We start from the raw sequence: 24,335 nt of genomic DNA on the forward strand, positions 1-24,335 counted from the left end.
TTAGTCCTGTGAAGGTGAGCGGCCATATTTTCCAGTTGTCTCAATTTCCCGCCGGACTTTAAACAGTGACGTACAAATTTGGAATGTACCATTCTCTTAAGTCGGTCGATCTATCAAAAGGAAACAGCCGGTAGGAGTAACCATAAGGAATCCCCCAAGATCAAGTTTTACATTTCTTCTCTATAATACTGTCAAACTCGGGATCTACCAAAATGACTCTGAAACAAGTTATTCATTCAATACCCCACTGCTACACTTCGAGACTGACCTTAGACTCGCTCTACGTCACTTCCTGGTTTACAGGCGGGGAAACCGGAAGCCTCAAGCACTGAGAAGTAGTACATGCTGGTGATACGCTGTTATGGGCCGGAGAAAAGCGCCTGGTGGTGGGTCTCTCGGCCGGGTACTTATCCGGCATCAGACTCAACGAAGCCGCAGCCACCGTCATACTGACTCCTGGGTAAGATAATCCGTGTTCTCCATATTCTCTCCATCTGAGAGCCTCTATGCTACACAAGTCGGGGCCAGAAGTCACGCCTGATTTCGAAGCCGACCCCAGCAGGACACAGAGAGGGTTCAAAACAGGATCAGTGTGTAATAAAGTGGGAATGAAAGCGTTAAAAGCCTTTCATGTTAGATTGTTCCCGTGTTTGGCTTTTGCTCTAAAAGCCATGGCGCTCTTGGAAATTTCTCTAAGAAAATAACTTGTTATGGTAAAATTTTGGAACAGAGTGTTCGTATGCAGCCAAGGGTGGCCCAGGACTGCCTTCCTCCTGCCTGTGCCTAGAGAGTAGTGGATTTACAAGCCGTGGCCACCACGCTTGGATCTTTTCCGATTTTAGTTTTCCAGAGAATCGATCCTCTAGAAGTGGTTGGTTCCATCAGACGAACAAATAAATCCAATTCCTGCTTTCCCTTATTCTACTCCCCTTGGAGTTTATCTTGAGGAATTGACATTGTCTCTAGAAGCTTAGGGAAGGTCGTAGTAGGAGCCTTAAGTAAATGAAATATAGAAATTAATCCCAGCATAGTATTTGAGGACATTCTGAGTCCTCATTAAGATCTTATGCTGAAGTTGTCGTCCCTGGAGCTTGTCTGTCACACATTCTCATTTCCAAACAGATATTGTGAGGAATACACACTTGCTTCTCAGTGTTCACGTCTAGACATTTGATTACTAATCATCTCAGCTGATGTTGTGGTGACTCTTCAGTGTACTAGGCTTTGGGAAAAATCTAAAGAAATTCTAACACATATTCTGATTTTTGTTAATTCTAAGCTTTTCATCCTTAATTTCATTTTTTAAAAACTATGTAACCATAATAAACATATAACTTAAAATAGTATATACCAAACTCTGGGTTGTATGAGAAAACCAACATCATTTGCAGGTAGCTCTTTTTTTAATGGTCAGTCTAAGCAAGACAGTTCCAGCCCTTGGGGTTTGGGTCAGAGGAGACTAAGGGAAAATGGGGAGCAGATCTCTACACAGTTCATGATGGCTCTTAGACTTGTGGTCTCTGCCTCCTGTTTTGTGATGACAGCATGCACCCCTATGCTTGGCTTTAAAATATTCTTGTCATAAGTCCTTAACTGGCTGGCAGAGTCAAGACAGTCTGGGTTCTAGTTCTTTATCAGCACTTCATTTGCAGCTATAACCAAACTATTTTACCTATTTAAACCTCAGTTTCTGTGATAGTAAAATAGGGACACAATAAAATTTGATTCAAGAGACCCTGAGTTAAATGATAAGAGTAGAAGCATTCTCACTGAGGTAAGACAGTGTTCCTGGAAATACTTGATCTTGGGTTTTTACATTGCTGGATATTGACACCGTTGACAGCAATGGGCAAGCATTCTGCTGAGCTGTGCCCCATCTTAGCTCGGGTTAGGTATTGCCAGTGTACATTCTAGAGGAGAACATAGCCACCCGAGAACATAGACCAGTGCAAACAAAGGCAGAGCTGTGTGGGTGTCCCGATCAGAAGAGAGCTACCTCACCCTTTGCTCTGTTCTACTCATAGCTGCATACGAGTGAACTCAACGATGGTTATGACTGGGGTCGCCTGAATCTTCAGTCAGTGACAGAACAGAGCTCACTTGACGACTTCCTTGCAACCGCAGAACTTGCAGGGACCGAGTTCGTGGCTGGTGAGTTGTTTATTACCTGGTGTCTGTGACACTGGGGACACTGCCGTCTTGCTCATTCCATATGAATCCAAAAGGCACAATGGGAAAGTTCCATGGGTGTAAGGTAAAGTCCTCACTGGGTTTTAACTTCAGCTCTGAAGAACAGTTCAGATGTCAGGCACAGTGGCACGTGCCTTTAATCCCAGGCCAGACTGGTCTACATAGTGAGACCCTGGCTCAAACACAGAACAAAACCCACTTCAGATTGTACTTCATCACTGAATTCAAAACATCCTTGCTGCTGTTTGGCACTTTGTGTTTGGTCAATGTTGTGAGTGTGTGTTCTAAGCACTCAGAGTAATTGACAGATGCTATTATGTTATTTCTCTTACTATTATAAATGTCATGCTGCTTATAAAGTCATTTATTCATTTCTTCCAAATGCCTTTAAAGTATTATTTTATGTGTTCTGAAAGAAGTCTAAGAAGCAGCAGACCCTAAACAGGCGCATAGTAGTTTCTGTCTGACAAGATTGGGCGGTGAGTAGGTGATTGGACAGGAGATAGCTGTTTATAGTGGTGAACGCCTATGATCCCAGCACCTGGGGCAGCACTTGCCCGAAGTTTGAGGCCAGCCTAGGCTACAGATAATAAATTCTCAGCTTGGGCTACATAGCAGAATTCTATCTCCAAACAAAAAGACACAGAGGCAGGCGAGGCATTCAGACTCAGTGTGACATGGGAGTCTACTTTGTTGTGAAAATTGTCACAAGTTTGGTTGTGCTGGTGCAGGGCACACACAGAGGGTGTGAGCAAGGGCCATATTCCTGGAAGGAGAAAAGAGAAGGCTAGGTGTGGTAGCCCATGCCTTTCACCTCAGTGCAGAAGGCAGAGGTGAGTAAATGTCGGGGAATTTGAGGCAACCCTGGTCTACATAGTGATGCCTTTTCTTTTAGGGGTTGGGGGTGAAGGTTTTTATAGGTTTTAGGCAGATAATGACATAGTTTCAGATTTCATTTTCTGGTAGGTTTTGTTTGCGGGAAATGCTTGTTTTGATTTGGGGCTTTGGGAGGAGATAGTCAGGCTATCCACCTCCTGGCTTTATAAAGTTAGGGTACTTGATACATCTTAATAGACACATGGTGTACTAGAGGTGACTTTCAAACTGATGGATAGATCCATGACTGCACATGGTTCTCTTGTGTGTGGTAAAATTATTCTTGGTAAATTTCAAATGGACAGCATTTCTTGGTGAGGTCACTGTGTTGGTTGTTAACTGTCTAGAACTCCTTCTCAAGCCTCATTAGAGCCTTGCACTCTTCGATGGCCTTGGTCCTGTTTCTTCCTTGTAACATTCATTCTCTGCTCTACAGGCTCCACCTTTTCAGTTGTATATACTAATGAGGTCATATCAGCCTGTCTTAGCTACTTTCTCACCCTGAGGTTTCACCATCTGTCACTAGATAGGAGAGGAAGAAGAATGGGGGGAGTGGGGGGATATCCTTGAATCTAATACCTTTCTTCTCGTTTCTCGTAGCTGGTCTTTGCTACTTTTGGGTGGTTCCCCTTTTCCCCACCCTTTATCTTCTCCCATTCATTTCACCGCCCGTCACTGAATAAGAGAAAGGAAGAGGGAGAGATCTGAATCTAATTTCTTCTTTGAGCACAGTTACTAACAAACCACAACCAATTCCCCTGAATGACCAACAGCCACCAATCGCATCTGTTAGGACTCTTGAGTTTATATACCCTTGGAAATTTTTTCCAGAATTCCAAACATCACACAATCACAGAAACTGTCTGCTAGAGCATGAGGCAGATCATAGTCAGCTGTGGGGCCCCAAGTCCTCACACCTGGGATTAAAACGAAAACATAATATTTCTGCCATTTTAAAAAGAAAACAAAATTCCAGAATTGTCACTACAGGTCCTGAACTCTTGACCCTCCTCCCTCCATTCCTAAGTGCTAGGTCACGGTTTTGTAACAAGCCCGTTTGTAGGCGCTAGGCACAGAACTTAAGGCTTTCTGCTTGCTGAGCAGGCACTGTAGCAACTAAGGTACACCCTTAGCCTCTAATTGCATTTTGACTAATAGTACTTTTCTTTCCTGTGAACAGAGAAGCTTAATATAAAGTTTGTGCTCCCTGAGGCTAGAGCTGGGCTGCTATCTTTTGAGGAGAGCCAGAGAATTAAGAAACTCCATGAAGAAAACAGACAGTTCTTGTGTATACCAAGGAGGTAAGTTGAACAAGGATTTAGATCATTAGAAGACAGAATGGGCTGGATTACCTGTGGTTAAGAACACTGGCTGCTCTTCCAAAGCACCAGATTCAGTTTCTGGTACCCATGTGGCCTCGAACACTATCTGTTCCAGTTCTGGGGCATCCGTGCCCTCCTCTACCCTCCTCAGGCCTTAGGCATGCACATGGTGCACAGACATACATGATGGCAAAAACAGTCATCCATATAAAATAATAAAATTAATTTAAAAAAGAATCAAAGAAGACACAGCCACTTAGATCGGAACTTTCCTGCTTCCTTCTTTCCAGCTGCCATTTACATTCAGATTTTCTTGAGTTTTGATAGATAATATATAAAGTGTCTTGTTCTCTATGATTGTTTCAGACCAAATTGGGACAGAAAAACTAGTCCAGAAGAACTGAAACAAGCAGAGAAAGATAACTTTCTCAAATGGAGACGCCAGCTTGTCCGGTGAGTATTGGACTTAAAGATTTGCCTGGGAGCCCTGAGTTCAAGCCTCTCAGCTTGCACCGCCTGACGTTTTGATTCCTTTAAAAGAGAAATGCAGAGACTGGCAAGAAAGCTCAGCAGGTTGAAGCATCGCTGCCGAGCTTAATGGTCTGAGTTAGTTCTCAGGATCCGAGTGATGGGAGGAGCAATGACTCCTGCAAGTTGTCCCTGGATACTCTGCTTCATTGCTAGTTGAGTGTGTGTATGTGCCAGCACAGGGACCAGCAGGGGTCAGAAGGGGGCATCCAATCTCCCGGAACTGGTTGAAAGCTGCCTGCCATGTGGCTACTTTAGCCAGTTGCTCTTTAACGACAGAATATCTTCCTGGCTCCGGTCTCTTCTATTTTGGTTCCTTCTGTGAGCCAGAGATGCTCTGCTGAGCATTCGTTCAGTAAGAGTTGTGGGAGAGGAATTCCAAGGGCTTAAGATAAAATTTGAATTTGGTGGACTATAATATGACTAAGTTTTTTTCTTGAGTTGACTCAACAAGAAGTGTATTAGTTTAAGTAGGCAGAGCCTGACCTGATGGTACGAGCCTATAAATGAAGCTGCTCAGAAGGCTGAGGCAGGAAGGTTTCGAGTTCCCAAGGCCTCCCTAACGACACAAAAAGTAAAAAGAGGGCTGGGGTGTGGTTGAGGGAAGAGCTCTTGTTTAGCTTGTACAGTACCTTAGGTATAATCCCCAGTACATTAAGCAATAATAATTTACAGTATTTGTATGTTTCTTTTTTAATGTTATAAATGTGAATATTTATAATTCTTTAAAACTATTATAATAAGGCGGAGATATAACCTTCTTATTCTAAAGCCAGGCTAGAAGAGGAACAGAAGTTGATATTGACTCCCTTTGAACGAAATTTAGACTTCTGGCGCCAGCTCTGGAGAGTCATTGAGAGAAGGTGAGGAATGGTTTCCTTGTTTGATGAAGACATTGCAATGTTGTTACTGGGTGTAATGTTGACATGTGCTCTGGCCGCTAGATCCAGGAAAATTACATAGTGAGCTATTGAGAATTATGCAAACCAGAAAGTAGCTCTGACTATAAGCAGATCACAGAACTAAACCAATAGTCTGACTCTGGCAAAAGGACTAAGTGTATGGTGTGGGGTGGGTGTCTTAGTCAGGGTTTCTATTTCTACAAACATCATGACCAAGAAGCAAGTTGGAGAGGAAAGGGTTTATTCATACTTCCATATCGCTGTTCATCACCAGAGGAAGTCAGGACTGGAACTCAAGCAGGACAGGAAGCAGGAGCTGATGCAGAGGCCATGGAGGGATGTCACTTACTGACTTGTTCAGCTTGCTTTCTTATAGAACCCAGGTCTACCAGCCCAGAGATGGCACCGCCCACAATGGGCTCCCCGCCATCACTAGTTGAGAAAATGTCTCACAGCTGGATTTCATAGAGGCATTTCCTTAACTGAGGCTCCTTTTTCTGTGATTAACTCCAGCTTGTGTCAAGTTGACTCACAACCAGCCAGTACAGTGGGGCAAGATGTTCATAGCACTGGGATAGAGCTGAGAGGGAGAGGGAGGGAGAGAGAATGTAATTAGAATATTTTATATGCATGGATGAATTTTTCAAAGAACAGGATTAATTTTTAAAAACCTAAAAAAAATATAAGACTAGAAAGATGATGCAGCAGGTACGGGCTCTTGGTGCTCTTGGAAAGGACTCAAGTTTGTTTCTTAGCGTTCACATTAGGGGGCTCATAACCACCTGTAAGCCTGTCCTGGGGCTGCCCTCCATGGCCACCCCTATACTCACATGGACATAATCACATACAGACACACATACACGGGGTGGGGGGGAATCTTTAAACCTGAAAGCACACTGATCTGCAAAAAGCTCCAGGAGAGCCAGGGCTACTCAGAGAAACCCTATGGGGGGGGTGGTGGAATATAATACTATATTCCATTTAAATTATAGTGGGTTTTTAGGGGCTTTATTTGTTTGTTTTTTAGTTCTAGGATGGTTGTTGAAAAATTACCTAGCATATTTGGGATCTTAAGTTTATTTTTCAGTACCAGAGGATGGGTGTGTGTGTGTGAGTGTGTGTGTGTGTGTGTGTGTGTGTGTGTGTGTGTGTGTGCGAGTGCACGGAGGAAAAAGACACAGTGCCTAATTATGGATATAGCAGAGAAGAGAGGACAACCAAGTTGGTTGGTTGTTTTTGGAGACCGGGTTCTCTGTGTAGTCCTGGCTGTCCTGGGACTCCGATCCACCTGCCTCTGCTTCCCAAGTGCTGGAATTAAAGCCACCATGCCAAGCCCATATCACTTTTTCAATTGGGTTTTTTAATGAGTTTGGAGTAGAAGGAAGACTTTGATTCTTTCCTATATGCTACCAAAAGGACTTTTTGAATCTTTGTTCGCTATCCTCTTCTGCATAGTCAGAAGGCCGAGTTTTCCTCGGAGTTTCTGAATAACTTTCAAGGATTTAGCAAGTAAACTTTATCCACAAAATGGTGGTCTTAAGTAAGAGACATTAGGGATGTGTTTGTTTGAAAGCCATAAAATGTACCTAGGAAGATCCAGAAACAAGTTTGTTTACTTGGGATTTGAATTTAACTTGTAAAAGAAAATGCAGGTTTTGGGGGATGTTGAAAACATTAAAGAGTTAGTGATGATGGCAAAACTTTGTGAATATTTTCAAACCACGAGAAGGAATTAGTGACCCCTCGGCTTTTTAAAGCCCTCTCCCACCGGCAGGTGGAAGGCTGTTAGGATGTGGGGGGTCAGAGGAGGTCTCTGAAAGAAGTTCGCTGCTGGCAGCTGGTTCTGCATAGGCCCCCTTAAGGTTCTGCTGAGTCCAGAGAGCCTGTGTTCTTCCCTGAGGAACTTGAGGGGACCAGGGTGGACTGGTGTTTCCTTCAGAGCTTCAGTAGCATTTGAGGGTGTGTGCAGCTTGTTTCCAAAGCGGTCACAGGCTCTGCAGTACTACACCTTGACGGACACCAGCACCCACATGCCTTCCTGCAGTTCTTGTTTGGTTTTAAAATGCCTTTCCTCTGTTCCATTTTCTGTTCATCCTGGCGTCTGCTGTTTACATATGAAACTTCCTTGAATGACTGATGCTTGTTTTCCATCCATATTTAACAGTAAAGTCCTACAAAGCGGATTGACAGGCCTGCGTGTTTGGATAGAGAGAGACTGGACGGGGTCAGTGGTGCTTGTTTGGAATACTCCAGGATTGTTTGTTTGTTACATTTATTTTATTGTCCTTGTGAGCCATGTGCATATGTGGTCAGAGCAACTTTTAGAGAGTTGGTTCTCTTCTTCCATCATGTGACGCCTAGAGAATTGAATTTGTGTGCTCAGGCAAGCTGAGCCATTTACTGAGCCTTTACTCACTGAACCATTTCACCAGCCCTTCCTGTCTGTTTCTTAAAGTTGAGAGAGGTGGGGGGGGGGAGGGGAAGAGAGAAAGAAGCTGAGTGGTAGTAGTCTATACCTTTAATCCCAGCATTTGGGAGGCAGAGGAATGTGGATCTTCTCTTAGTTCACTGCTAGGTCTACACAGAGAATTCCAGGTCAACCAGAGCCACAAAATAAGACCCTGTCTCAAAAAAAAATTTTTGAGCAGGGCTCTAAGGCTGAAACTCAGTTGGTAGGAATGCTTGCTTGTCATGCACAAGTTCATCCACAGTACCACATAGAACTGGCCGTGTGTCTTAGCCAGTTGCTATGAGGAGACATCATGGCCATGGAAACACTTATAAAAGAAAGCATCTAATTGGGGCTGACTTACAGTTTCAGAGATTTAGTCCATTCTCATCATGGTGGGAAGCATGGCTGTACACAGGCAGACCTGGTGCTAAAGAAGTAGCTGAGAGCTTTGCATCTGGACCCTCAGGTAGCAGAGAGAGACACTGGGGTTCCAGTAAGGCTATACCTCTTAAACCCTCTCTAGTAGTTCCACTCCCTGATGACCAAGCATTCAAATATGAGTCTATGGGGCCATTCGACCACCACAGCATAGTACTGCCTGCCTATACCCTTGGCACTCAGAAGGTAGAGGTGGGAAGAAAAAGTTATCTATGACTTTCATGTGTGTCCTGTGGTAGACACACACTCACATAAACACACACAAAATACATAACTTAAAGCCTTAATTTTTACTTACTTGTTTTAAGAGAGAGTCTCTCTGTGTATCCCTAGATGGCCCTGAACTCAACTCTAGACCAGCCTGGACTTGGAGTCATAGAGATCTGCCTGCTTCAATCTCCAAAGTACTGGGATTAAAGATCTGTGCCAACATGTATAGCCTTAATAAAACCTCAAATAGCTTAAAGGCTAGCCTCACAGTGCTGGAAAGAACAAACTAAACCCAAAATAAGAGATGGAAAGAAATAATTAAGATCAGGGCCAAATTAATGAAAAGAAAACAAAAAAAAAAATGAACAAAACAAATGAGTCTTTGAAAATGATAAAGATGGACAAATTCTTTGCTGAACGAAGTGAGAGAGAAGACTCATTAAAGTGTTTTATTATTTATGAGTATATACATGATGGGGACAGATACATCTGTATCATCATGTATACTTGTGGAAATCAGAAAATAACTTGTGAGGTCTGGTTCTGTCCTTCCATGTGGGTCCCAGGATCTAACTCGGGTTATCAGACTTGACAGCAAATGCCTTTACTAGCTGACTCATCTTGCCATTCCTTAATATAGCAGCGTGTTTTAATCACACAGTATGGTTTCTATCACATAGAAATAGACCTGAGTTAGCCAGAAATATTAGTGAACTGACTACTGCCGCATCTTTAATGGGAAATATTTTATTGATGTCTTCCCTGTGGCAGATGTCCCTGTTTGCTAACAGGCTGACTAAGCCATCTGTCTCTTTAACTCAACAGCAGTTATCAAAAAAGATTTGCTGTGTAAGACTGCAGGAAAGTGCTGAGGCGTGAGGCGAACAGCATTCTGTTTGAGTGAGGCGCCCTACCGTTCTTGTTCTATACGCATCTCCAGCAGGCTGGCCTGCGGTGTCTCCTTCCTGTTGGTTTGAAACGGCTTATTTTTTCCTCCTGTTGGTAGATAGAGCTAATGTTTGTTTGACTTGATGTTGTTTAGGCAGTTAGGTTTTGCAGTCATTTAGCTTAGGTTGGCATGAAAGTGAGTATTATCCTGAAAAAAGGAAATACTGAAACTGACTTAGAGAGGCTTAAGTTTGTTAAAAATGAGCAGATGTAAGCCAGGCACTCCCTTAATCACAACACTTGGAGCAGAGTGAGTTCAGTGCCTATATGGAAAGACCTTGTCTCAAAACACAAAATTGGCCAACCAGCTTAGGGTTTGGAGAGCTCGGTAGGCATGCTGCCTCTGCAGTGTATCTGCAATGTAGCCATGTGGACGCAGCATCTTCCTAGCCACAGAGGCTGAAGGAAGGGAGGGAACCTCTGAAAGGGGTGGGCGTTCGGAGGAGGAGGAGGAGGAGGAGGAGGAGGAGGGTGTCAGTGTTCAGTGCCTTGCTGACTCATGCCTCATCTATATTTTGCTGGATTGGAGGGGTTTGCTGTCTGCTGCAGAAAGCTATCTTACGGTCACATCTTCCAGGTGACAGACATCTGACTTGACATTCATGCTTCGCTGTGGCACCATGAGCTGGCACTTAGTTCTATTTTTATTGTTTCAACACATTCTCAGAACTTATAGGTGACTGTTGGCTAGTTATAAGCTCTCCTCTTCAGCAGTCTTGGGTTTAAATGCTTTTTTAATGGAGCTGCCAACCACATGTGGTTAGTGTGGAGACCTTAATGTGAATTCACATCAGAGGCTGGATATTTCATAAACTTTACTTTGGGGGTAAATGAGTACTCTTCTCTGACCAGAGGTGATATAGGTCATGGTGAAGGTTTAGCAGTAAGATGACTTCTGAGCTCAGCAGTAGTAGAGCAGGGGAATGTGGGAGAGATGGCTCCTGCTCCAGACTGCTGGGTGCCCTTTCTGACCTCATCACTGTTAGCTGCAGGCAGATTATAGAACTATCAGATACATTATGAAAACTGCGATAACTTTGCCTTGAGGAATTAGTATGTCAACTGCTTAATGTATAGAAAGTATTTCTTATTAACATTAATATATGGCAATGTTCCTATTTCATTATATTTTTCTAATTTGAGAATTTCATACACAGATTTTTCTTGATAACCCACTGGGTCCAATTTGCATTTCTTATATGTTGATGGTGTGGGGACCTCCACTGGAGCACGGTGGATGGATCAGGGGCCATACCATAAAGAAAACTGACTCTCTGGAAGCCTTCAGGTGTGAGTAGCCCCTTGGCTAGGGGAAGAGTTCATGAGCCCCCTCCCACTCCAGGCAGGAATGGTGATGGCTTGGTCATGTTCAGGTCTTCTGCAGGCAGCTGTAGGTGCTGAGTTAGTTGGGTGCAATGTTGAGAAGACACTGCTTCACTCTGCTCCTCAGCTTCTGGCTTTACAGTGTTTCTGCCCCCACTTTCTCAAGGGTCTCCTGACACCAAGGAGAGGAAGTGTGGTGCGCACTGTTTGGCTAACCGAGCACTCCTCAGACACTGATTCTCTGAACCGTAGAGAATTGTGAGTCTCCATGCTAACCACTGTGTCAACAGTGGTCCCTTTACTTTACAGTAACTGAGTTGTCTCGCTTTCCTCCCCCAGTGATATCGTGGTCCAGATAGTAGATGCTCGAAACCCACTCCTGTTTAGATGTGAGGATTTGGTAAGTTTGCCTTGAGTCCTTGGCAGCCTTCCTCAGCAGTGACTGAGCAAGCCTCCCATCTTCTCTAGCTTGTTCCTCAGACTCCCCTGTCCTTTGAGGTCAGGAACTTACTACACACTGCCACTACAGGTTTGCTGCAACAGTCGTTCCCATCTGTAGAGCATAGACATTTGAGTGGCACGTTCTAGCTGCTGGGTTAGAAGGCACTTTGTTACTAGCCATTTGTTGGTCTATTGTTTTCAGGAAACAAGTCAGAATGACGTTTGCTTTTACTTAGGATGTTCTAGTCCCTGTTTAATTCACTCCAGAGTCCTCTCTTCACACCTTATTACATCTGGACTATTTTACAAATGAACTAAGCTCATAAAATTACAGAGTAGTACTAAGGTGTAAGGATTACTGAAAAGACCTAATCCAGTTGAACTCATGAAACATGGTACATATGTGTGATGTACATAATTCCATTTGAAGACCATAGTGGTTTCTATGAACTCATGAATAGCAAAAATATTAATGGTAGAAGTTCTTTTCAGAGCTCACAGAAAGGATCAATTAGTAGACTACATCAAAAGTTCTAATCTGAGTTAGTAAGTGATTTAAGGGCCGCCTTGGAGATGGCTCAGCAGGTTAAAGGAACTTGCTGCACAAGCCTGGTGACCTAAGTTTGACCTCTTGAGTCCCTGTAAAGGTTGACCAAGAGAACTAACTCCTCAGAGGCCTCCTTTGACCTCCACATACATGATACAGCATGCATGGGGTCATGTGCTCCCAAAATAAATACTTATAAGAAAATGATTTAAGTCTGGTAGTGGTGTTGCTTGCCTTTAATCCCAGCACTCAGACAGATCTGAGTTCCAGGACAGCCAAATCTACACAGAGAAACCCTGTCTCAAAAGCAAAGAAAAAGGAAAGGAGTGGGGGTAGGGCAGCGATAGCAACTGTAATTGGGAATCTGTGGTGAGGAACACAGCTGTTGTTTGAGGAGACTGGAAATGCCTGTTTTTAATAGGAATGCTATGTGAAGGAGATCGATGCTGCCAAGGAGAACGTGATTCTGATAAACAAGGCAGACTTGTTGACTGCTGAGCAGCGGTTTGCCTGGGCTGTGCACTTTGAAAAAGAAGGTGTGAAGGTTATCTTCTGGTCAGCTTTGGCAGAAACTGTTCACCTAAATGGTGACTATAAGGTACCTGGGGCTGGGTGCCTTTCTCAAGGTGGGTTTCGGGGTTGCTTTGATTTCTGATTAATGTGATTTGTTTATATTGGTGATATGTATGTATTATTTTTGTTTGAGGATTGCCCCCCCCTCCCGTGCAGTGATTACCGGATAGTCTATAAAAACATTTAGAATCTTTAATCAGATCACACAAATACTTTGTGATTCCATATACTCTAACATGCCTAGTGTCACATCTGGGATCCTAACCTTTTCAGTCTTCAGGAAGTTGTATAAGAAGTTTCATAATGGTTTTGTATTTGCTATTACAAGAAACTTCACAGTACACAGGGCACAACTGAAGGATGTAGTAACTTGTCTGAGTCTGAATTTGTTTTTAAAACAAACTAAATTTGAATTATGACATATTATACTATTTCTTTTATCTTTAACCCAAATTTTACTAAAACTTGAAGTCTATTAAAAAATTAGTCGTGGTATCTTTGATACTTAGAAGACACCTAGAAGTAATATTTTCCCTCTTTTATCCTTATCTTTTGGCTTTTTGATGGGTGTTAATATAGATGGCATGCAGGCTGAGCGTGGTGGAGAACACCTTTAATTCAGCAGAGGCAGGAGGATCTCTGTGAGTTCCAGGCCAGCCTGGTCTGCATTGTGCGTTCTATGACAGATAGGGCTACAAAGAGAGAACCTGTCCCAAGAAAATGGGTTCTGTGAATACAACGCCCTCTCTAGATGAGCTCATTATTCACTGAGCTCTAAGTTCCAACCGAAAGAAATTCCTTCTCCCATTTCCCTGTTAGGTGGTCACGTTATCTGTCACTGACTAACTAGTGCTGAGGATCCAACAACGATCCAGTGTTTGCCACGCAATGGCAAGGGCACCAAGACCAGGCAGCTCATTCCTTTTTCATCTCTTAATTCAGAAAATACTTCCCTTCAGTAAAGCTTGGTTCACTCCTAATCTGATTTGAGGATTTATTCTTTGTCTTCTTGGTTCCTTCCTGTACTGTTGTTCATCTTTTGCCTTCAGATACCTCATAGGCACCGTTTTTGGGGCTTTTATCTTGGTGCTTATCTATTTCTGTTGGGATTACCACTAAAATTAATGGAATCTAATGGAGCACATTTATTCCACATGTTGTCTGCTAAGGGACATACAGAAAGATTCAATTGAAGCATAGCTAGAAACCTGACTCAGTGAGTTAAGGTGCAAGTCATCAAGCATGATGACTCAAATGCGTGCTAGTCTTGGGCAGCCAAGTGTTTGGTGTTTGCCTTCAATTCCAGCACTTGCAAGGCAGAGACAGGCAAATCTCTGAGTTCAAGGCCATGCTGGTCTACATAATGAGCTCCTGTGTGTCATCATCATCCCCATCATCATCATAGCCAATCGAGAATACAAGTTTGCGCCCTCTGAATTTTACACACAGGGTTCTGTGCTCTTTTTGACTTAGTTAAGGTCAAAAAGACTTTGGTACTTTTTGGCTTATTTAAAGCAATTAAAATCAAAGCAAGGTCGGGGGTGGTGTGCTGCTTGCTTCATATGCAAAAGCCCCTTTTCAGTCTTAGCACTGCACAAACAGCCACAAAAGTGAAGGTCTACCTTCCCTGGGGCAGTGCCCTCCCTAGGGGCGGTCTGCGGATGATACACCCGCTTGCTCTGCCAGTGTGCTTCTTTCCAGCTTGATATTTCCTTGTTCCCCTTTCATTACTAGCCTGCTGTGTGAAAAGTGCGTGATACAGGTCTGAAGTTTTGTGGTTTCTATTACTCATCAGGATGAAGTAGACAGTGTGGCTGGAGAAGCCAACAAAGCTGAGTCTGAAAACTCTAGTTTGGATGAGAATGAAATTCCACACAGAGACTTGTTCTCGACTAGTGAGGAGTCTGCAAGTGACGAGGATGACAGTGAGTATGAGGACTGTCAGGAGGACGAGGAGGAAGACTGGCAGACGTGTTCTGAAGAAGACAACATCCCTGAGGAGGAGCAGGAGGAGGAGGGCTGTGATCAGGACCAGAAGGAACACTGTCCTGAGGATTCTGAGGCTCAGAACAGAAAGAAAACAGAAAGTCAACAAATGAACAATGATAGCCATCTGGTGTCAAAGCAGGAATTACTAGAGCTCTTTAAGAAACTCCACACTGGGAAGAAGGTGAAAGATGGACAGCTAACCGTTGGGCTGGTAAGATGATGGACACTGTGAAGCTCACACGTGAGAGCCTGCAGTCTCTGTCCTGCCTTAGCTACGGGTGGACCCACACAGTCAGCCTTCTGCATCATAGGGAACACACGCCTCCTTCTCGTTGCCCCTAACATCATGCGATGAGGCAGTGAAGGGGCAGAGTCCAGGTCAAAGGAAACATCTCAGGGTTATATTGCTGCCATGCATGTTTATATAAAATATATTCTATAGTCTTCCAGTTCAGACCTCTGTCACATCCATTACTGAGAGTTAAGAATAAGACAGGTTTTAATGTTGCCAGACTTCAGTGGGGTGTTCCGTAGACATCCTGGGGTCCTTGCCAGTTTATGCAATTTCAGATGCTATTAGGGAGAGTCCAGTCCACCAGACAGACTATGACAGAACTTTTATTGCATACGCTTAACAAAGATGGGGAAAGGGTAGCTCCTGTCCCAGCTGTATGGCCTAATTGTAAAGGACACTGCATGGCTCTACATGGCCCACCCTTAGCTAACTAAGGACATGGAAGGTGTAGGGACAGCATGTGTAAGAAAGATCTTTCCAGGGAAGCAAACCAGGGTGGAGAGAAAGAGGTTGTGGCAGGTCCAGTCTCTCAGCTTGTCAGTTAAACTTAGGTGTAGAATCCTAATTGTGTTTAGCTCTTTCTCTCCTGCGTCCATCCACCACCTAAAGCAACAGAAGGCTGCTTAAAATGTAGGGTCTAAAGAAATTCCTCAGCAATTGAGAGCACTGGCTGATTTCACAAAGGACCTGCATTTGGCTCCCAGCACCCACATAGCAGCTCGCAGCGATCTGACACCCTCTCCGGTCTCCATGAACACTGCCTGTGGGTGCTGCACACATAAATGAACACACAAACCCTTACCCATAGCAAGAACTTTTTTTTTTTAATGCTAAAGTAAAATGGCATTTCACTGTAGTGAACTGGTTAAAGTTCTACCTCTGGGATTAGACAGGTGTAGTGTAATTCTTAGCTCCAGTCAGCTAACCTGAACATGGAGGTTTTCTTAATTTCTCTTGATATTTAAGGCTATATTCTCTATTCCAAAAATGACTTTTCATGTGTATCGGAAAGCCTGGTTTCTCTGCCTGTGTCTTTGATCTATAGAAATAAAGTAGCTTCCCTTGCTTTCTGAATTCTTAACTCTGGGCATCTTTAGAGTAGCGTAAGTATTCTGCAGAAATCACCTGCCACATTCCACTGAGCCCTGACTGAAGAGCACTGCTGGTTTTTAGATGCTGGGAAGCTAGGGTGTGGTGCTTGGCTTCACCCCCTTGCTGACGATGCAGTGGAAACAGTGAAATACCCCACGGGAGGTGCTGAGCATGAAGGTGATTGCTATAGGGCCAACAGCCGAGTCTGCAGAAGTAAGATTCACATAGTGCACCATATGCCAGAGATGAGGCTAAGTATATGAAGCCAAGGAATAAAAGACAGACAGAAAGAGCATCTGTTAATCTTTCAGAGCAAACAGGCACTTACCTAGCATCTCTACAACTCAGGTGAATTGTGGTTCTCTTCTAGGTGGGCTACCCTAATGTTGGTAAGAGCTCAACCATCAACACCATCATGGGCAACAAGAAAGTATCGGTGTCTGCAACACCAGGCCACACCAAGCATTTCCAGGTATGTCCCTGTTCTTTGTCCCAGCACTCCTCCTCTTCTTTCCGCTTACCACATGCCTTCATTACCTGCTGTGTGACTTTCAGACCCTGTATGTGGAGCCAGGTCTCTGTCTGTGTGACTGCCCGGGGCTGGTGATGCCATCTTTTGTGTCTACCAAAGCAGAGATGATCTGCAGTGGGATCCTCCCTATCGACCAGATGAGAGACCACGTTCCTCCCGTGTCACTGATATCCTTTCTGTTCCAGCTCCACTCTGCTTGTTAATGTGGGGATTTTCAGGGCACTGCCTTCAGACAGCATAGTTTGTAGGCATTAGGGACAAAGGCAGGGTCCTCTGTATTTCCATTAGAATTCTCAAAGTCAAGAATTTTTATGTGTGTGTATTCCCTGCATGCATATCTGAATACTACTTACATGCCTGTTGCTTTTGAAGGTTAGAAGAGAGCATTAGATCCCCTGAACTGGAGTTACAGACAGCTGTGAACTGCTTTGTAGGTGCTAGGAATTGAACCCTGGTTTGAAAGAAAAACAAGTGTTCTTAACCATTGAACCATCTTTCTAACCTCAGAGATATTATTTTAATAATTGTTTTGTGTATGTTTAAAGACTGGGCTTTACTATGTTGCTCAGACTAGCCCAGAACACACTGTTACCCAGACTAGCCTTAAACTCAGACTCCTCCTCAACCTTTTTACTGCTGAAATTACAGGTATAAGTTACCATGTCTGGCTTGGTTTTTGGTTGGTTTGGTTTAGGGTTTCTTTGTTTTTTTAGTTTGGGAAGGGTGGGTAGGGAGGAGCTAGGGGGTTGGGGAGCTGTGCGAAGGTCAAGGCAGTTTTTCAGGAGTATATTTAAGGTGATGGTTGGGGTGTGAGCCCATTTGAATGAGCAAGTAACTGCACTCTGCTAGAGCAAACGTGTCAGCAGTGAAGTAGTGTGTCTTAGATGCCATGGCAGTGTAGGAGTCGGTTCAAGAGGATTCCTTGACAAGTTTACGTTTGCCAGAATATCCCACGGCGAGTTTTGGAAGCTACCTATGGTATTAGCATTATAAAGCCTAGAGAAGATGAAGATCCCTACCGACCTCCAACCTCAGAAGAACTGTTGACGGCTTATGGATGTGAGTTGTGAGTTGTCTCTCGTAAATCCCAGGCCAAAATGGTTCATAGACATTCAGAGAGGGTCTCTCGGCATCAAACCCAGGACAGGCATGAGATACATTCCCAGCTGTTTCATTTTAATGTCATAAGTGCTGATTTTCATCCACTACTTCCTATCAATTTGGTATTTCCTGTATGTAAGGGCAGATGGCCACATGTGGACAGTTGCTCAGACCGCTGTCCAAACAAAGCTCTGTGTGGAATAAAGCCTCTGGTCCTGACTTTTAAAGGCACTGCCACGTCGCTCTGATGTACTTTGCATCTCTTTTACCATTGCCATGTCATTTTAAGATGTGTGTTTGTGTGTGGTGATATACCTGAGTGCTGCTGCCCATGACAGTGAGGCACTAGACCTGAGCTGGAGTTACCTGTGGCTGTGAGCACCGTGTGGGTGCTGGGAGTGTGCTGGGATGTCTGAGTCCTCTGCATAGCAGCACCTCGTGCTCTTTACTCCTGAGCTTCTGCAGTGCTCACTGTGTGTTCTTTGGTTTTGTTTAAGGTGGTCTTGCTGTGTCACCCTGGCCAGCCTGGACACTCAGAGATTGCCTGCCTGCCTTTGCTCGACCCCCCCTCCCTCAGTCCTCCCTAGGTGTTGGAAGTATACCATAAAGCTACTTTGTGTTTTATTTCTATTTATTTTTCTTTTTTCTATATAACTATTTGGCCTACATGTGTTATGTGTCTGGTGCTTGAGGAAGCAGTGGATGCTCTGGGACAGGAGTTGGACAGTTTGGAGCTGCCATGTGGATGTTGGGAATTGAGCTCTGGTCCTCTGGAAGCCTGGGTTAATAGCCTGTGCTATTAACTGCTGATGATTTTGATCATTTCTCCAGCCCTGCTTTGTATTTCTTTAAATGCTGGCGAAGTGAGAACAAACATCCTTATCCTCCTTACCCCCACTCCCAGAATGTTGGCCTTTTATATCTATTCTCTTGTTTTTGGTGATGGTGATGGTTTGGTTTCTTTTGTGCATTGTTTCTGTCTTAATTTATAAAGCTTTTGTTGTTGTGAGGCTAGTTTCTATGTATTCCTCCCATTCCCCTAACCCCCATCCTCACCCTATGCCTGTGTTTGGTTTTTTGGGCACTATAAAAGTTACCAGTTACAGGGCAGTATTTTTCCTTTGGGGCTAACCTGGGTTTGATCGTTTATAATGTGGGGGCTTTCTTGTTCCCAGAGTGCTGTTGTATAATATTTACTTTAGCATTTGAGTTTGTTTTGTTTTTTAACATGTTATTATTAGTTGTGTGTGGATATGCACGTGTCTCTGGGGGGGTTGTGCACATAAATGCGGTGTTCTCAGAGGTCAGAAGGGGGTTGGGCTCGTTGGGGCTAAATTCCATGCAGCTGAGAGACACTGGACATGGGCCCTCTTCTAGAACAGTGCATGCTCTTACCCACTGAGCTTCTCTCCACACCAACATTTAGGGTTTTTAATAGATTTAAATTTATTTTGTGTGTGATAGGAATTAGGATTTTACATATTTTCTTCTAAATTGAAAAGGCCAACATAACTAGTATTTATGGGAGCTGAGCTTTGAACCCAGCATTTCTGCCAAAACAGCCATGCTTTCCCATTGCTCTTGATTGAGAATTGGAGCAATCTTCATGGTATGTTTGGGAAGCTTAAAAACACATATGGTTTTTAAATTAGAATGTTTGCTGTGTTCCCTTTTGTTTTGTAGAAAATATTTTTCTGCAGGACACCTGAGTAAATGCCTAGGACAGAGGGATAGAAATTACTAATATCAAGAACTAATATAAATATGTGAGTGCCTGGCATATGCTAAGGCTGTGGGCAGTGGTAGTGCACCTTTAATCATTGGGGAGGCAGAGACAGGCAGATCTCTGAGTTCATAGTCAGCCTGGTCTACAGAAAGAGTTCTAGGACAGCCAGGGCTGCACAGAGAAACCTCTCTTCAAAAAACAAGCAAAGGATTAGGTAAAGCTTTACATTCTACTCTGCATTAGCAAATGTTATTGATGTGAAATAGGTTTTATGAGAAAGGAAATTAATGTTTTGTAGAGCTGTAAGAAAGAACCAAATGCATATCACCTCAGTGCTCCCTGTTGTGCCGACCCCTAAGTGAGCGTGCGTCCACTGTTTCCTCTCACAGGCATGCGAGGATTCATGACGGCACATGGGCAGCCAGACCAACCTCGATCTGCACGTTACATCCTAAAAGACTATGTCAGAGTGAGTGAACCTAATCCCAGTAAAACGAGCAAGGTTGCTTTCCCCGCACTGTGTTCTCAGTAATGTAGGCCTGTTAAAGATGTTTTTCCGTTGAGGTAGCCTGATACCCAGATGGGATTGACCTGTGAGCCTTACGAAAGCTGACAGGTTCTCTACCAGTGAGACCCAGCCTCAGTCCTCAGGTTGATTTCAGACTCTAACCTAGTATTCCCAGGTTTAGTGTATCCTGATGCAAAAGGGTTCTGAAGACCACTTATCAGGAATGAAACGCTGGACTCTGCTTACGACAGTGCCATCCTGCTCTCTCTGCAGGGTAAACTACTGTATTGTCACCCTCCTCCTGGAAAAGACCCTGTGGCGTTCCAGCATCAGCACCAGCAACTCCTAGAGAACAAAATAAAAGGTGAAGAGCTGAGACTTCAGCCGGGCAAAAACCAAAAAGTCAAACAGATTGAAAATGTGGTCGACAGAACTTTTTTCCATCAGGTAAGATTTAAGAGTCTGCACTAAACTTCCTACCCAATACATTTAAGAACTCAAAGTGTTTACTACTTTAATCATCAGTAGACTGGGGAGATGGTGAGGTGGTAAAAAGCGCTTGCTGCTTTTCCAGAGGGCCTGAGTTTGATTCCCAGCACCCACGTCATGAGGCTCACACTCTCATCTGTGACTCGGGTCTAGAGTGGAGTCATGCCTTTGTGTCACTGTTCCAGGGTCCATGGACCATGTGACCGTACATCACTCCTTCTTACTGTGAGTGACTGAGTCTCTGTGAAGTGCCACAGTTCATTTCCCCATTGATCATTTGTTGCTAGGTGTGCGTGTGTATATTTGTGTAGCATGTGTTTTTTACGTCTCAGGAGCAAACTCTGTAGCTGAGGGTAGTCTTGAACTTCTATCTTCCCACCTCCACATCCCACATACAAAGATTATAGTTGTACACGTCCATGTGCTGAAGACTCTAAGCAAGGTGCAATGGTGCACACTCATGCTCCCAGTACTTGGCGTTCTGTTTTTACACCCACATATACATTACTGTGTATATTCTCACTGTCACAAATAATGCGTGTATGTGTGCATGCATAAATACACACATTCACGTAGAATAATAAGTAAATACATACTAGAAACTTGAATCACTTCATCATAGCTGGTAGCATTTTCTAGTGTCAGATTTGTGTGTGAAAGAGTGAAGTCATTTGGTTGTGTTTAATAAACATTTCAGTGTTCTTAAGTAGGCTGGGAGATGGCTCCCGTGGCTACGCATATTCTGCTCTTGCAGGGAACCTGGATTTGGTTCCCAGCATCCACAGCTGTCATACAGGACATTCTATTTGAATTTTTTTAGTGCTTGTAGAGATTTCTGAAGAGATTGCTTGAGGAAGCTGAAAGTTGCATTGTATGAGAAAAAAATATTTTCTATTAAAAAGGGGGAAAATGCCATCACCTTAATTTAATGTCTGTATCTAAACCTTCACCTGTAAGAGTAATATTTTACTGTATATGATAGTCATGGAATATTACTTTATAATGTTTATTCAGACTTCTAAACTTAGTATTCCCGAGTGTTGGGTGAGCTAAGGCAGTGGGATCTGACATCCGTGAGACTCAGGCTTCACGTGCGCCTGCAGTGCTGTCCCGGGAGTGGACTCGGGGATTCAGAATGTGCTTCCGATACGAAGTGAGACCCTGGCCCCACGCCCAAAAAGGAATAACAAAGGAAAAATAGAAATAGTTTGTATTCTGAGGGTCTTAGTGGTTTCAGACATGAGAGACTACTAAACTGTAGAAAAGAAGGGCTGGGAAGACATGAACTCAGAGAGACTCCGAAGCCAGCATGAGGAGTGCGTCAGAAGCCAGAGGAGGCCATGTGCTTGAGTGATTTGCTTCTGTTCCTCAGAAGCCATGCACAAGCGGCACATTGCGCGTGCCCTAAAGGAGGTGGCTTGTTCATAACTCGTGTGTTCTCTTTCCAGGAGAATGTCAGAGCATTGACCAAAGGGGTCCAGGCTGTCATGGGTTACAAGCCGGGGAGTGGTCTGGTGACTGCGGCGGCGGCTGCGAACACTGAGAATGTGCCTGGGAAGCCCTGGAAAAAACACGGTAACAGGAACAAAAAAGAGAAAAGCCGTAGGCTCTACAAGCACCTGGATATGTGAACATGGCTGAACAGAAATGGCAGCCACACTGTGCACGTGGACAGGAAGTGAAGCTGCCGCGCCTGCACTGCTGTCCCAACAACAGCGCTATGGACTGGACCCTGCTCTTGTGGAGCACTGTTGTACCCAGAAGTCTTGGCATCAAGACAGCCCTTCAGAAGCACCTGCTGTGACTGTAGTCGTCGTGAGGTGCCCCGGAGTCTGCTGCAGGATGATGGATATGTGTACAAACGTACAAGTGCATATTAACTTTGAGGGTTTGGAAAGTTATTAAAATTAATTTGCCTCTAATTGATATTTTATTGGCTTAAATAGACTAGGACTTGAACTAATTTCCAGACATATCTCCAACATATCTCTGATTTGGCAGAAGGCTAGCAGGGATAGTTTGGTAAAAACTCCGAGGCTGGACTGGAGACCATCCATTCAACCACAAGCACTAATTACAGAAAGGCAAGCTCCAGAAAGCATCGCCTTCCACACTGACATCAGCCCATGGGGAAGCATTTGCTCAAAGCTCCCCTAGTTGAACAGACCCATAGTTTGTAAACTAGAATTCATAAAAGCCTCTTTCTCAACCATGAATTCACAGTTAAGAAGGTTGTCCTCTAACTGGCCATATTAACCCCAAAAATGTTTAAGTCAAGCACAGATGAGCCTATAAGACACCCTCTATTGATAACTTAGCCATCCGATGTTCACAAGATGCCAGAATCAACTCGGCCTCTCATGTCTCTAAGCAGCATCTGCCTCACTTCAGCACATTAGTACCAACCTACAAGAAGCATTTGGGAGACTGAGGCAAAAGGCGTGCTGTAAGTTTGAGGCCAGCCTGGGCTAGCAGCCAGGGATATAATAGCAAGATTCTATCTCAAGAAAAAAGAGAAAAATCCCATACCCAGGAAAAATGTTGTTTTATGGGGAAAAATGATTGGGCTTTTTGAGACATGTCTTAGTTACTGTGAAGAGACACCATAACCAAGGCAATTTATAAAAGAAATTACTGGGCTACAGTTTAGGATGAGTTTCTGGTCCTGTCCAGAGCGTGGCAGCCGGCAGGAGCGATATACTGAGGGTTCACACCGAGACAACCACGAGGCAGAGCACTAACGGGCTGGAGTGGGCTTTAGAGCCCACCCCGTGACACCAGCAAGACTAAATCCTCAAAGTTCTACCAGCTGGGAGGCATAGGGTGGGACCAAGTGCAAATATATAAGCTCTATACAGGCCCTTCTCATTCAAACCACTCAAGGTCACCTCTAGGGAGCAGAAAGAAGCCCAGGGTGACTGAAATCCTGAGTGTATATGGGCACAGCCAAGTCAAGGACCTCAAAGCCTTTCCCCAACCCCTGGGGAAGTAGCAGAGACTCCCTTCTCGTCCTGTGGAGCTGTTGATTGCAATGCAGAAAATGTCCACAGTAACTTTCTCCCTTTGGACAGATAGTTTACAGAGACCACTCCTGTTCTCTTGATCCAGCCGTAGGTCATAAACCCCACTCCTCACTCAGCTGTGCATTACATCCCTGCCTCTGCTCAACTCCATACAGCAAACAATGCGTTGTGGTTGCTCCATCAGAGAGTTCTGTCCACCCGGCTCCCAGCTTTTCTGTGTTTGTGTATCTGTCCTTCATTCCCTCACTACCTCAGTATGTCCAGGACAAACCTAACACAGGCAATCTTTACCCCAGTCTCCCAAGAGCTGGGTTTACAGATGGGAGTCACCACACCCAACAAGAAACTACATTAGCAAATGTTTATCAATCAGCCGCCCGTAGCAGGGAAATAATCTGTAGAGAATCCAAAATTGGAAGGCCCTGTAAACAGGAGCAAGCACTAGTCTGGAAGCTAGCTGCAGCCAGATCACATGGGAACTTGAAGTCCTGAACAGATTCTAGGTATAAAAATATAACTTACATAAGTGAGCAATGAAGTATATTCTTCATTTAAATAGTGAAGAGCTGGGCATAGTAGGTCATGCTTGTAATCCACACACAACATGGAGGCAGATGGATCAGAAGCTTAAGGTATCAGCTACTCAGAAATTAAAATATGTATATATCTATAATCCCCACATTCAGAAGACAGGGGGATAATGACTTATAGGTAACGAGACCCCATCTCAAAGAAAGCAGTAGTGGGTAAAAGTTAATTCCTTTCAAAGTTGAAGTAAACTTAAGTCCAAACCAAAGTTGTGGTAACAATCTCCTGGAAGTGACCAAGCC

The 24,335-nt window shown here is 44.0% G+C and overlaps 1 protein-coding gene across 2 annotated transcripts; it reads left to right on the forward strand.

The window, feature by feature from the left end:
* Window positions 1-313: 313 nt before the first annotated feature.
* Window positions 314-22,392, forward strand: LSG1 (large 60S subunit nuclear export GTPase 1). Of its 2 annotated transcripts, XM_080919466.1 has the most exons (15): window positions 314-460; window positions 2,025-2,151; window positions 4,247-4,367; window positions 4,755-4,841; window positions 5,693-5,779; window positions 11,529-11,589; window positions 12,599-12,775; window positions 14,546-14,950; window positions 16,497-16,598; window positions 16,682-16,825; window positions 17,594-17,717; window positions 18,257-18,346; window positions 19,875-19,954; window positions 20,267-20,440; window positions 21,931-22,392. In XM_080919466.1, exons 1-15 carry the CDS (start codon window positions 362-364, stop codon window positions 22,111-22,113), a joined length of 2,061 nt encoding a protein of 686 aa, XP_080775592.1. In that variant the 5' UTR covers window positions 314-361; the 3' UTR covers window positions 22,114-22,392. The 2 variants fall into 2 exon arrangements, with proteins under 2 accessions (XP_080775592.1, XP_080775593.1); XM_080919467.1 differs by lacking the exon at window positions 18,257-18,346.
* Window positions 22,393-24,335: the final 1,943 nt, after the last annotated feature.

The sequence above is a fragment of the Micromys minutus genome (genome assembly GCF_963924665.1).
Source record: "Micromys minutus genome assembly, chromosome: 7".
Taxonomy (NCBI): Eukaryota; Metazoa; Chordata; class Mammalia; order Rodentia; family Muridae; genus Micromys; species Micromys minutus.